The sequence below is a fragment of the Erpetoichthys calabaricus genome, chromosome 1 (genome assembly GCF_900747795.2).
Source record: "Erpetoichthys calabaricus chromosome 1, fErpCal1.3, whole genome shotgun sequence".
NCBI lineage: Eukaryota > Metazoa > Chordata > Cladistia > Polypteriformes > Polypteridae > Erpetoichthys > Erpetoichthys calabaricus.
This window is the reverse complement of record NC_041394.2, coordinates 246,938,108-246,952,719: the sequence shown is the minus strand read 5'-3', so window position 1 is coordinate 246,952,719 and position 14,612 is coordinate 246,938,108. Positions and strand designations below refer to the sequence as shown.

The following is a 14,612-nucleotide window of genomic DNA, read 5'->3' as shown; positions in this document are numbered from 1 at the left end:
GCGCTTGCTGCTTCCTGAGCAGCTCTTCTTTTCTCCACCCTAGCAGCCCGCCTCTTCTCCTCTTCCTCGGCATCTTTTCGCATTAAAACTGATTAAGTCATTGTTTATGTTGAAATTAGTACGTGTTCTTTAATTTTTCAAATAAGCTGGCACTTAAGTCTTCAATCTGCCTCAAGATTGATTTAAGATATGAAGAGGTAGGGGGAAGTGACAGTGAAGGTGGTAGGGATGTGAATGGTGCCCGTATGCATGCGCCGCACGGCCGCCCTGCTGGCTGCCGCCGAGAGTTGATTCTACAATAAAATAAAAATAAAAAGAGGAATAACCTTGGAGGTCAATCATCACCGTGAAAGTGGATAGTAGATGTCATGTAGTATATGTGTACCAAATTTCAGGTCAGTAGATAAAACGGTTTGCGAGCTACAGGTGATCTAAAATCTTGGACAGACAAATGAACAGCCACAATAGCGTATTATATATAATAATATATAAGTTGGACGCCGACCACTCGGGGGTCGCGAAACTATTTAGCAGTAGGGAGTCTCGTTCGTTTTCGGAATTAACCAGACAAATCGCTTCACCAACTAAAAATGGCCATGCACCACCACCCACAGAATCGAGAAAGAGCTATCAATCTGTCAATCCTCTCTGTGTCCGGGCCGGGTGAGGTTTCCTGTATTGAGTCAAATTAAGCGAAATTTGTGTGTGGTGAGTTGTTGCGTCCGGGCACATGAGCAGGCACTGTGAATGCCTTGAGAGCATGGGTGGACACGTGCCGGGGAATAATAAGTATCTACTGTATATATCTTCTTAGATATAGAAAGCATCTGATGCGGTGTTTGGTGAATTGTTGCAGTTTGTGAGTTAGCAGTTGTGATGGTTTTATACTCCAGTACATTATGGTGAACGCTGGTAACAGTCAGGCGTTCTCGTCCCATGCTCCTATAGTTGGTGGGTGTGTCTCTATATCGGTTCGATTTGTTGGGCGGTGCTCTGTCGTTTGTATCCCATAGTCGGACGACTTGGTGGATTATATATAGAAATGTAGCCGAAACTGAAAAGAATAATGAAAAGTCAACGTGGCTCAGTGGTGCATGTGTACTGTAGCAGAGACGAAAGCGAGTTGGTGAGTTGTTCCGTCCGGGCACATGAGCGGGCACTGTGAATCCCTTGAGAGCGTGGGTGGACGCGTGCCGGGGAATAATGAGTATCTGTATATCTTTTTAGATATAGAAAGTGTCTGTTGCGGTGTTAGAGTTGGTGGGCGAGGCTTTGTGAGTTGACGGACATGGCTATTTCTTGCGTATCCCATGGTTGTCTTCCGGCAGTGTGAATGCCTCGAGAGACAGGGTGGCAGTGTTTGGTGAGTTGTTGCAGTTTGTGAGTTAAAAGCTGCGATGGTTTTACACTCCAGTACATTGCGGTGAATGCTGGTAACAGTCTTGCGGGCGGGCAGGCGTTCTCGTCCCATGCTCTTAGAGTTGGCGGGCGTGGCTCTGTGAGTTGTCATTGTACCCCATGGTCTTAGAATTGGTGGGCGGGTCTCTGTGATTTTGCCGGCGTGGCTTTGTTGTGCGTATCCCATGATTGTCTTGCTTGCGTATCCCATGGTTGTCTTGCTTTCCCTGTTGGCTTAGTGAATTATATATATATTATATACAGTATATATACACAGTATTGTGCAAAAGTTTTAGGCAGGCGTGAAAAAAATGCTGTAAACAAAGAATGCTTTCAAAAATGGAAGTGTTAATCATTTATTTTCATCAATCAGCAAAATGCAGTGAATGAACAAAAGAGAAATCTAAATTAAATCAATATTTGGTGTGACCACCCTTTGCCTTCAAAACAGCATCAAATCTTCTAGATACACTTGCACACAGTTTTTGAAGGAACTCGGTTGGTAGGTTGTTCCAAACATCCTGGAGAACTAACCACAGATCTTCTGTGGATGTAGGCTTCCTCACATCCTTCTGTCTCTTCATGTAATCCCAGACACACTCGATGATGTTGAGATCAGGGCTCTGTGGGGGCCATACCATCACTTCCAGGACTTCTTGTTGTTCTTTACACTGAAGATAGTTCTTAATGACTTTGGCTGTATGTTTGGGGGCGTTGTCCTGCTGCAGAATAAATTTGGGGACAATCATACGCCTCCCTGAAGGTACTGCATGATGGATAAGTATCTGCCTGTATTTCTCAGCATTAAGAACACCATTAATCCTGACAAAATCTCCAACTCCATTTGCAGAAATGCAGCTCCAAACGTTCAATGAACCTCCACCATGCTTCACTGTTGCCTGCAGACACTCATTATTGTACCGCTCTCCAGCCCTCAACGAACAAACTGCCTTCTGCTACAGCCAAATATTTCAAATTTTGACTCATCAGTCCACAGCACCTTCTGCCACATTTCTGCACCCCAGTTCCTATGTTTTCGTGCATACTTGAGTCGCTTGGCCTTGTTTCCACGTCGGAGGTATGGCTTTTTGGCTGCAACTCTTCCATGAAGACCACTTCTAGACAGACGTCTCCAGACAGTAGATGGGTGTACCTGGGCCCCACTGGTTTCTGCCAGTTCTGAGCTGATGGCACTGCTGGACCTCTTCCGATTTCGAAGGGTAATAAGCTTGATGTGTCTTTCATCTGCTGCACTAAGTTTCCTTGGCTGACCACTGCGTCTACGATCCTCAACGTTGCCCGTTTCTTTGTGCTTCTTCAAAAGAGCTTGAACAGCACATCTTGAAACCCCAGTCTGCTTTGAAATCTTTGTCTGGGAGAGACCTTGCTGAAGCAGTATAACTACCTTGTGTCTTGTTGCTGTGCTCAATCTTGCCATGACATGAAACTGTCTTCCACAACCTCACCTTGGTAGCAGAGTTTGGCTGTTCCTCACCCAGTTTTAAGCCTCCTACACAGCTGTTTCTGTTTCAGTTAATGACTGTGTTTCAACCTACGTGTGACATTGATGATCATTAGCACCTGTTTGGTATAATTGGTTGATCATACACCTGACTATAATCCTACAAAATCCCTGACTTTGTGCAAGTGTACCTATAAGAATTGATGCTGGTTTGAAGGCAAAAGGTAGTAACACCAAATATTGATTTGATTTACATTTTTCTTTTGTTCGCTCACTTTGCATTTTGTAAATTGATAACAATAAACAATCATTATTTATATTTCTGAAAGCATTCTTTGTTTACAGCATTTTTTCACCCCTGCCTAAAACTTTTGCACAGTAGTGTATGTATGTATGTGTGTGTGTGTGTGTGTGTGTGTGTATGTGTGTGTGTGTGTGTATATATGTGTGTGTATATATATATATGATATCTATTATACAGTCATAAGTGGGGTTCCTAAACTTTTTCATAATTCTTTGGATTTTTGTTTATCCATCCATCCATTTTCCAACCTGCTGAATCCAAACACAGGGTCACAGGGGGTCTGCTGGAGCCAATCCCAGCCAACACAGGGCACAAGGCAGGAACGAATCCCGGGCAGGGTGCCAACCCAGCGCAGGACACACACAAACACACCCACCCACCAAGCACACACTAGGGCCGATTAGAATCGCCAATCCACCTAACCTGCATGTCTTTGGACTGTGGGAGGAAACCGGAGCACCCGGAGGAAACCCACGCAGACACGGGGAGAACATGCAAACTCCACGCAGGGAGGACCCAGGAAGCAAACCCAGGTCTCCCAACTGCGAGGCAGCAAAAAAACCAAACATTCCAAAAATAAAGTGAAAAAAGCACTTAAACATACAAGGGTAACACAAGAGATGCTTTCCCAGTGAGAGCGAGAGGCAACTTGGGTGCACAACAGATGACGTTTCCGCTCACTGTGTAAGCATCATTTGTTGCTTCATTTTTTAATGTGTGCGCGGTTCGAGAGTAGAAGCATTATTCGAGCTCCAGATCAAATTTCTCTCAAATTTAGCATTTGAACCCTGGAATGTTCCAAGTTAGAATTGTTTGAAGTACGAAGCACCACTGTATAGTTTATAATTTAAGTTACCCAATATATTTTTAAAATATGCGCCAGAGGTTTTAGTCTCTATGAATAGTTTTGTTTTTGCAACAGTGAAAGACTATTTAGAATATATATTCAATATTTTTTTTAATTACCATGATTTCCACTGAGTGTGTGTTTGCTTTTTGTAGGTTGCTAAACAACTTAAGGAGCAGCAGATGGTAATGAGAGGGCACAGAGAAACATCAATGGTGCATGAACTAAATAGGTAATTAATAATTCATTTTATTTATATAGCGCCTTTCCCATGCTCAAGGCGCTTAAGGTAAGAAAAGGACTTTTTCTTCAACAGCACAATTACATTGTTCAGTATCAACGTGATTAGAGTAACATTTTGTTTTTCCTTTTTCAGGTACATTCCAACTGCAGCTGCTTTTGGAGGACTTTGTATTGGAGCTCTCTCAGTCCTTGCTGACTTCCTGGGTGCCATTGGATCTGGAACAGGAATTTTACTTGCTGTTACTATTATATATCAGTATTTTGAAATTTTTGTCAAAGAACAGGCAGAAGTTGGAGGGATGGGGGCATTGTTTTTTTGAAGTGCCCACTTTTTAGCATTTGCATACTATGTGCAAAAGAGAAAATTTTGATTTTTGCATATCAGGTTTGTTTAAAGATAACTGTATATTTGCTTATCCATGCTGAAAATGCAAAATGTCCTTTTTGGTTAATAAAAGGTTATCATGCTCTGCCTGTGTGCAGCAGTTAGTGCCAGCAGCCTTAAAATGTTTACACGATATTCGTTCTGTAAGTGTTGCCTGTATTGCTGAGAACCAGTGCACACATATTTTAAGGAAACACTACTATTACTAATTTTTGATTGCTGCCAAAAATGTGTTCAGGCACGCTGAAGATGCCAGTCTCTCTTTTAAATAATTCATTGAAAGTGGCATATCCAGTGAACTATAGTCTCCATGCACTGTTTTTATATTTGTTTTCTCAAATTTTGACTTTTAATATTAAATTTTAAATGCTTTATTCAGAATGGTTTGATTTCTTTGGGTGTTATTTATTAAAATGGATGTACTGTAAACCATGATAAAGCCTTGCTTTATTTGGCCAATGTATGGTAATGTTGAAATTCACTTCAACAGTGTGAATTGTTTGTATGTTGTACAAAGAAGCTGACTGAAGAATAAATTAGGTGATGAAAATAGCAAGAATTAGCTCTTCAATTTGTTTGTGGATTTCGAAATGCAATGTAATGTAATTGAGTTCTTGTTTAACTAGCAGGCTTTGAGTTATGCAAATCCTATTTGCAAAGAAACAGATATTCTGTATATGCTATTGTCTGTCCGAGCTGAACAAGGATTGAGACATCAGCCCCTTTTGAAGGTCCTTATCATTAGAAAGTTGAATCATTTTCCTACTAGCTGAATGCTTGAACCTGTGGTGCCATCTGTAATCTATCAGATATTCCATCTTATCCATGTGCAGTACAACCAGTTAAACTTGAATCTGTCCACCTAAAGACACTTAATGCAGCTCAGGATCATTAGGAATCATGGACGGGGCTCCTGTCTATCACAGAGGACATGTGGGAGCAGGTCTGCATTTATGTATACTGATCAGTTTCATGTCCATTCTGAAGTCCACTGCAGAATGAAAGTTACAAATTTTGCACCACTTAAGGCAAAGTAGTTTTGTCATTCAGACCAAACATGCCTTATTCACAGGTGTGCAGATATTTTTGTATAAACTGCAACATTGTTCAACATTGTTTTGTGCTTAAGTTACACTTTTTTTTTTTCAATACTATTTTTGTAATTATTGTATAGCATCATGGACTCATAAATGGAATGTGATCGATAAAGAATACATTTTAATTGAATATTCCTATTTAGATATTTCTGTTAATGGCACAACTTCTTTTAAACTGTGTGCATCTAAGAATCTGGCAAGATGATCCATCTCTAAGTTTTTTTTTCAGCATATAAATTATTTTTTCCTCCTCCCCTCCCCATTCTGTTGAATAAGGTTACTACGGTTATTTATTGTAGCGTGATCTGCCACTCTCCTGTACACCGTAATCAGGCAGGATTGTGACCAGGTTAGTGGCCAAGTAATCCTGTTCCCTACATTTACAATGTTCCTTGCTTTCACCAATCGAGATCTTTTCTGTTTGCTTTGGCGGATAGACGCAGCAGAGCTGTGAGCCTGCTGTTGCCTCAGCAATGGATAAAGAGTCTTCCACGAACGTGGTGATCTCACTTCGGGACGCTCTTCGGCGTGTTGTGCAGTTGGAGGAGGTCCCAAGAGAGTTTAGAAACCTCATATTTTCAAGATTTTTCTTCTTTTTTTGCTCGGTCTTTCAAGAAAGTTGACAGTGTCGATAGCAAAATTCCGAATTCACTGGCAACGGTTTTTTTTTTTTTTTTTTGCCACAATCGAGAGCTATAAAAAATTTTTTTTTTTTCTCTAATGTGAACTGTTGTCGTTTTTTTCGTGTCTGCCGTTTCTATAGGAGGGTGACAATGAGTTAAATTCCAATGGATGTTTTTCAAATGTTGAGGAGCAAAAAGCAAAAGGTATCACTGAAAACCACAGAAAACAAACACAGGGGGGAAAAAAACTACGAGGAAAGTTTAAAGAAAGAAAAAAATTTTTTTTAATGTTTCTGTTTGGGGATCGTTGTGCACAAGTGAGCTGCGACCACAGAACTGTTGTAATGAAAGTATCTGCTGAATGTACTTTGTAGTAACAAGATTTTTATAGACTCGTGTCTTATGAGAAAACTGTCGGGACCATAAAAATACTTCATTGTAATGAAAATTTCATTGTAAAAAGGGAAAGGCATTCCCGACATCCCCACCCTACTCAGGACCTTCTTTGCCTGCAACTGCATCCGCAGGACACTGACGGAGTACAGCAGCGGATCGTCCGGAAACTCCATGTCCCGCTTCTTCCTCCTGCCAGTCTGGAAGAGGCTCAGCTGGGACAAGTGGGACAGCTCCTACCCTTACAACTGGGACACTCCATGGTTCTACACGGATGTCGTCCGCTTCGTAAGGGAACATGGACTTCAGGGAGTCAAGCTGGACCTGTGGAAGCCGAAGACCATCTACAAGCTCATCAGAGCCAAAGACACGACGGAGACTATCGGAACCCTACCATCCGCGACAGCCACGGTGGTCTTGGAGAACATAGCCTCCAAGGAACTGACAAACAGGCACAGGGACTGCCTCTCTGTTCATTCATGCACGCCAGGAATCTGTGCAGAATCAGACATTGCCCGTGGTGCATCCCGCGGGAAGAAGACGCACTGCACCTCTTCTGGCAATGCCCATGTGATTTCTGTATTTTTATTTTTAATACATTTGCAAAAACCTCAAACTTTTTTCACGTTGTCATTATGGGGTGTTGTGTGTAGAATTCTGAGGAAAAAAATGAATTTAATCCATTTTGGAGTAAGACTGTAAGATAACAAAATGTGGAAAAAGTGATGCGCTGTGAATACTTTCCAGATGCCCTGTATATAATATATATAAACAGTATCTGCCAAATAATACAAGAGTACACAACACGTTTCACCCTAATTGGGGCTCATGAGGTGATGATATTTTGCATCCACTTACAGGGATCAAACCTCGGATGTCAGCACCTGAGCTTGCTCTTTCCTTATCATTCCTGACTGATTCTTCTCTAGTTTTGAATTTTGTATGTGTCCTTGTCACTACTGGTAGCATGAGGGGGTACCTGCAGCGGATTCAGGTCGCACAGATAGTCCAGCTCCACCAGGTTGGCACATCCATACATGCCATCACAGGGAGGTTTGCTGTGTCTCCCAGCACAGTCTCAAGTGCATGGAGGAGGAGGAGACACAAGGAGAGCTGGACAGGGCGGTTGGTTGTTTTTGGTTTCCACTGAATGTTGTTGCATCATTTTGTTCTCAATGGATTACACAGTATTACTCAGTAAAGATTTTCCACTTGAATATTTTGTTCATAGAGATCTGAAATGTGATTTTTGTGTTCCTTTAATTTTTTTGACCAGTGTATATGTAAATATATATAATATATGGGTGTATGTATATGTCCGTATAAGCATTATATAATCAAATAGTGAAAATCATATTGAACAGAAAAAAAATTGCCTTTAACTGTACATCATAAATTACAGTATAACCCCATATTTTGCATGGTGAGACTAGCTAAGTTTCCATCCAGTTTTTTGCGACGTTTTGTTATCGACAAACAGAATATACGTAAAAAAATGTGCGAAATTTGCTGTCTCCAGCCTGTTTCCATCAAACTGGCTTTTTATCGATAAAATGGTGTGCGTGATGACGTCATCCCCCCCAAAACGAACTGTCGCATAACTTTTGTTGTATCGCGAAAAAAATCTGCCCTTGAGCCGTTTCCATACATAATTTTGTGTATGTCGCAAATTATCTACCTTTTGTTTTCCACGTTACACCCCCTCCACTAAACAAAGAAATGGAGAGATTATTCAGACAGTTTTTTGAAATTTGCCAGCTTACTGTTATTTCAGTTTCACAAATAATTGGAATTGTACATAATATCCGAAGACGACAGCAGAATGAAGCAGTTGCTTGTCTGATAGCCCTAGAGCTCGAAGAAAGTACCCCAGTGCGACGAAACCCACGGGTATGGGAGAGACGACGGAATAAGACCTTCTGGGAGGAGGTGGTGGAGAGACTTAACAGAAAATCTCTGGCTGCAACATTTTATAATGACACGGCCGACGTTTGAGATGTTGTGTGGATTCATCAGTCCTGATGTTGCGCCCATCACAGGTTGCCACCGACCACCGGTTCCAACCCAAAAGCGGATTTCCATTGCCCTTTACAAGCTGGCAACCTGCGCCGAGTATAGAGTAGTTGGAGAAACTTTCAGGGCTAGTAAAACTACCGTCCATCGATGTGTATATGCTGTGTGCACCGCTATTAAAGAAAAATTAATGCGGCGTTATATCAGACTTCCGACTGTAGCGGAGGCCAATGAAATTGCATACCGCAATTCCTTGGTGCATCTTGTGCCACAGATTTACGGTGCGCTGGATGGCACGCTTGTGCCTATTCTTCCCCCGACGGAAGGCTACCGCGATTACATTAATCGCAAGGGGTGGCCATCTATTGTTCTCCAGGCCCTTGTTGATGACAGGTGCATGATACGAGACATTTGCGTTGGCACTCCTGGAAGTGCCCATGATGCAGCTGTGTTTGCAGCATCGGATCTGTACAGGTGAGCCTACCTTTCAACATCCCTTCACAGTGCTATAACAACTGAATTAACCTGCTTCCCTTAAGGTTTTTAATTAAAACTGAAATTTGAATTAATACAAAATAACGACGTTTAATCAAAAAAAAACTCTCATCAGACCATGCGAACCGCTCCGCCATTCTCGTTTTGATTGCACGTGATGAAATTGTGACACATTTATTTGCGCTAAAGCCCTTTTTTCCGACAAAAAGTGTTTCCAATGTAGTTTTTGCGACATCTGAAGTATCGATATGGAATTTATGCGCTAAAGTTAAACGGAAAAATATGTCGACATGTACAACATTTTATCGATAATTAGCATTTCCATCAGCTATATCGGTAAAAAAATTTGAAGCGATAAATATTTTTTCGCAAAAACTCCTTGGATGGAAACCTGGCGTCATCTTAGATCAACTTAAAGCAATACTTGACCCAAAAATGATGATTGTTTATATGTTATTGACCCCATGTGGCCAAGGTAAACCTTTAACCTTGTTTTGAGTCTATGATAACCAAGGCTGAACAACTGCAAACAAAATAAAAAACATTCATTAAAAATAAATCTGTTACCTCTGTTGCATTATTGAGGTGTGAAGGCACCCCATTAAATACTCACAATGTGCCACACACATGCGGTTTTTGCTAAAATATTGTTAAATACTTCTAGAAAATCCAAGCAGTGCACGAACAGGAAACACATTCAAGTGGGATTGCACATTTGAATTGCAGGCCCACCTCTCCACTATTTCATTGGTTGAGTCCTACCCATTGTTCCCATGTGAACAGGTTTCTTGTTTTGGATTGGTCGCCTTAATATTTAACTGCACATTTCAGCTGGTGGCCGATCTTCCCTCATTTTCAGAAATGGGCAACACTAGCTGTCCATGTCTGATGCTCGGCTCTTTTATCATTTCTTTAATGTCTGTGACTTGCATTATTGTACCTTTTTAATGAAGTTCTTCCCATCTGAATTTCTGCCATGAGGCATATTTTTTTCAATGGATTTTATCAGATGTTTTATCAAAATGTAATATTAGATGGAGGAGTTTGGGGAGGCCATGGAGAATGACTTTCGGACGGCTTCGAGGAGATTCTGGTCCACCATTCGGCGTCTCAGGAAGGGGAAGCAGAGCAGTGTCAGCACTGTATATGGTGGGGATGGTGCACTGCTGACCTCGACTCGGGACGTTGTGGGTCGGTGGGGTGAGTACTTCGAAGACCTCCATCATCCCATTAACATGCCTTCCAATGAGGAAGCAGAGCCTGGGGACTCGGACGTGGGCTCCCCCATCTCTTGGACTGAGGTCACCGAGGTGGTCAAAAAACTCCTTGGTGGCAGGGCCTCGGGGGTGGATGAGATACGCCCGGAGTTCCTAAAGGCTCTGGATGTTGTAGGACTGTCTTGGTTGACACGCCTCTGCAACATCGCAGTGACATCAGGGACAGTGCCTCTGGATTGGCAGACCGGGGTGGTGGTCCCCCTCTTTAAGAAGGGGGACCGGAGGGTGTGTTCCAACTACAGAGGGATCACACTCCTCAGCCTCCCTGGAAAAGTCTATTCAGGGGTCCTGGAGAGGAGGGTCCATCGGATAGTCGAGCCTCGGATTCAGGAGGAACAGTGTGGTTTTCGTCCTGGTCGCGGAACAGTGGACCAGCTCTATACCCTTAGCAGGGTCCTGGAGGGTGCATGGGAGTTTGCCCAACCAGTGTACATGTGTTTTGTGGACTTGGAAAAAGCATTCGACCGTGTCCCTCGGGGAATCCTGTGGGGGGGTACTCCGAGAGTATGGGGTACCGGCCCCCCTGATAAGGGCTGTTCGGTCCCTGTACGATCGGTGCCAGAGCTTGGTCCGCATTGCCGGCAGTAAGTCGAACCCGTTTCCAGTGAGAGTTGGACTCCGCCAGGGCTGCCCTTTGTCACCGATTCTGTTCATAACTTTTATGGACAGAATTTCTAGGTGCAGCCAGGGTGTTGAGGGGGTCCGGTTTGGTGGGCTCAGGATTGGGTCACTGCTTTTTGCAGACGATGTTGTCCTGTTTGCTTCATCAGGCCGTGATCTTCAGCTCTCTCTGGATCGGTTCGCAGCCGAGTGTGAAGCGGCTGGGATGAGAATCAGCACCTCCAAATCCGAGACCATGGTCCTCAGCCGGAAAAGGGTGGAGTGCCCTCTCAGGGTTGGTAGCGAGATCCTGCCCCAAGTGGAGGAGTTCAAGTATCTCGGGGTCTTGTTCACAAGTGAGGGAAGAATGGAGCGTGAGATCGACAGGCGGATCGGTGCGGCATCCGCAGTAATGCGGGCGCTGCATCGGTCTGTCGTGGTGAAAAAGGAGCTGAGCCGCAAGGCGAAGCTCTCAATTTACCAGTCGATCTATGTTCCTACCCTCACCTATGGTCATGAGCTATGGGTAGTGACCGAAAGAACGAGATCGCGAATACAAGCGGCTGAAATGAGTTTCCTCCGCAGGGTGTCTGGGCTTTCCCTTAAAGATAGGGTGAGAAGCTCAGTCATCCGGGAGGGGCTCAGAGTAGAGCCGCTGCTCCTCCGCATCGAGAGGAGTCAGATGAGGTGGCTCGGGCATCTGATCAGGATGCCTCCTGGACGCCTCCCTGGTGAGGTGTTCCGGGCACGTCCAACCGGGAGGAGGCCCCAGGGAAGACCCAGGACACGTTGGAGGGACTATGTCTCTCGACTGGCCTGGGAACGCCTTGGGATTCTCCCGGAAGAGCTAGAAGAAGTGGCCGGGGAGAGGGAAGTCTGGGCATCTCTGCTCAAGCTGCTGCCCCCGCGACCCGACCTCGGATAAGCGGGAGACAATGGATGGATGGATGGAATTCTGAATTAACAAATAACACAATTTTCTTGTATTGCTTAATTTATCAAATGAAATCACAATGTGTTGTTTGAAATGTCCCCTGCTTGGACCTAATAACTGAAATCCGATTTTATGTTGATTTAGTTCTCATGGGTCAGTGTGAATCTGCTCCTCTTGGAGACCTGCTTTAGCATTATGATGTTTCTGGCAGATGTTTTGAGAAAGAACCATCTTGAGATGGACAATCGACAGCCCTGCAGTTGTTAGCTGTTGCCTGACATGCCTCTAGCAGCCATGTGCAGACCACTTCACTCTGATGGTGAGGGTCAAAGTTAGTCAGATTTACAGTACTGTACCATGGTCAGGACTGGGCTGAATCAGGTCTGATTAGTAACCACAGAATTATACAGTTGGCCATAATGATGTCATTAATTGGCTTGTGGTGCAGACACTGGCCCTTCCGTACAGTTAGCATTGCCAGATGCTGTGTGAATGTCAGCCCTACTCGGAGTCCTTTCTTTTTCTCCTTTTTCTTCCTCAGTCTATGTGAGACAGAGTTTGATTGAGATCAGAACTTGGATTGTACTTCACACACACTTCTCACACCATCTATTCAGAAAGGTAAGCTACAGTATATTCCCTAAAATTGTTAGTTAAAGTTTCAAAGAACATCCGCCCCTCCGACGGCGAAAGGAGCAGAAAGCCTCTCTAGAAAGAACAAGGTAGGATGAAGGGATAGCCACAAAGACAAATAAAAAGTGTGAAAGCTGTACAGCTAATGTGAGTGGGATTTTATGAATGTTTTATGCACAAAAAGTACTGAAGGCTCGAGTTGTTCAGTAATCTGTCGGATACCGCTCTGTTCTGGGGAAACGGAGGGCTGGATTGGTAAATTGTAAAGACCTCCGTGACGACGGCAAGCCTTGTATAGGTAGGCGTGGAATTCCTAAAGTATCGCTTCATACTGTGGCAAAGAGCGCTCTCCCAGTATAGCGTGAGCGAGATGGCATCAAAAGAGGCTGGTCGGCCGCCCTTGGAAGAGAACAGGTGAGAGAGAGAGAGGGGGGGGCTGGGGGGAGGAGTACTGCAGCAATTATTATACAGTACTGACACCCTCACTGCAATGATATCGAACGCCTCAGTGGAAGAACTGAGTTCACGTGCGAGTGAAGACCTGTAGCTACCGCTCCGGATTAGAGACGGGGGACTGCCAGGTATAGGCGAAAAAGCCCGAAGTAAATAGCGCTTCCAAGTTTGCCATAGAGAAGCAAGAAGGAAGGGCTGAACTGAAAAAGGTGGCGTGAGTGAGCGAGCTAGTGTTGGGAAGAGGTAAGAGAATAAAATAATTTAGAATCATTGCGCAGCGCAATGATGCAGAGTGTACAGTGCGTATGGCACAAAAGGTGCAGAAAGTATGAATGAAAACTGAGAGTTTGAAACATATTTATACAGTATGTATATGTGTGTGTGTATAGGGGAATTGTATATAGCTTTTTGTACATAAGAATAGAGGGTTGTATTGCTATTAAAGATACAAGGTGACAGGAGGAGAAACGAATGCGTTTACAAATTAGAGTAGGAAGTTTTCACCATGGAGGAGAGAGGGTGCAAAAAGTTTTTTTTAGGCTCGGATAAATGAGGACTGCTGTTCATATCCATAACTTTGGAGAAGGGTTTGGAAAAAGTATTGTCACGAAAGATTTCGGCTGTGCGTAAGTGAAGAGATGATGAAATACATAAAGAATTATAAAACAAAACATGTCAATGAGGATAGAGAAAACGAGAAAAACAACTAGACATAATGCAGATGTTTGTGGGTGAAGCAACAAAAAAGAGGTACAGCATCAGAAAAAATAATGGTGTAGGGTTTTTAGGTTAGCACAACTAAACGACAAAAAGAACTAGGTGAAAGGTAGGTATAGGTGTGTGTGTGTGTGTATATATATATTCACGGCATTCGTAGTCTGAATCACAATCTGATTGTATGGGTGGTTACCTACCAGGTAACGCTTGTGGTTGGCCAGCAAGTCAGCTAACATCCGCCACGGTGCCCTCAGTTGTGAGGAGCAGATCATAGAATAGTTACCACCCATACAATCAGATTGTGATTCAGACTATGAATGCCGTGAATGTAATTACCCCGATCTACATGCTGTTAAATAAACGAACAACACGCCGTGGCGCAACCTGACGTCCGAGGTTCGATTCCCGTAAGGGAGTGCAGTGAGTGTGTACGCCTGATGAGCCCAGAATTAGGGCGAAACACTTGTCGCGTACTTTTTGCATTATTTGACAGTAAACTATTTTAAGTATATATTTATAGATTATGACATTAAGCTCGTTACAATAACGGGCGCTAGAACAGTAGTCAATAAACATTAGTAGGAACAGTCTATATTAAATGGCAAGGGACCTTTTACCTCATTAATTTTTTTTCCGTAAAATGCCTGTAATTTTCTCTGACAGTAATACTGGCTTTGCTGTCCGTAATATGCGTTTACTTTTCTGTCACAACAGTAGGCAATCAGCAGATTCTCCCCA

The 14,612-nt window shown here is 43.4% G+C and overlaps 1 protein-coding gene across 1 annotated transcript in view; it reads left to right on the top strand.

Moving 5' to 3' along the window:
- LOC114660831 (protein transport protein Sec61 subunit alpha) overlaps positions 1-5,020 on the top strand; it is a 54,957-nt gene extending 49,937 nt beyond the window's left edge. Inside the window, exons 11-12 of the mRNA XM_028813763.2 lie at positions 4,167-4,243; positions 4,388-5,020. Coding sequence (XP_028669596.1) covers positions 4,167-4,243; positions 4,388-4,574 — 264 coding nt within the window. The 3' untranslated portion in view covers positions 4,575-5,020. The remainder of the gene's footprint in view (positions 1-4,166; positions 4,244-4,387) is intronic.
- Positions 5,021-14,612: the final 9,592 nt, after the last annotated feature.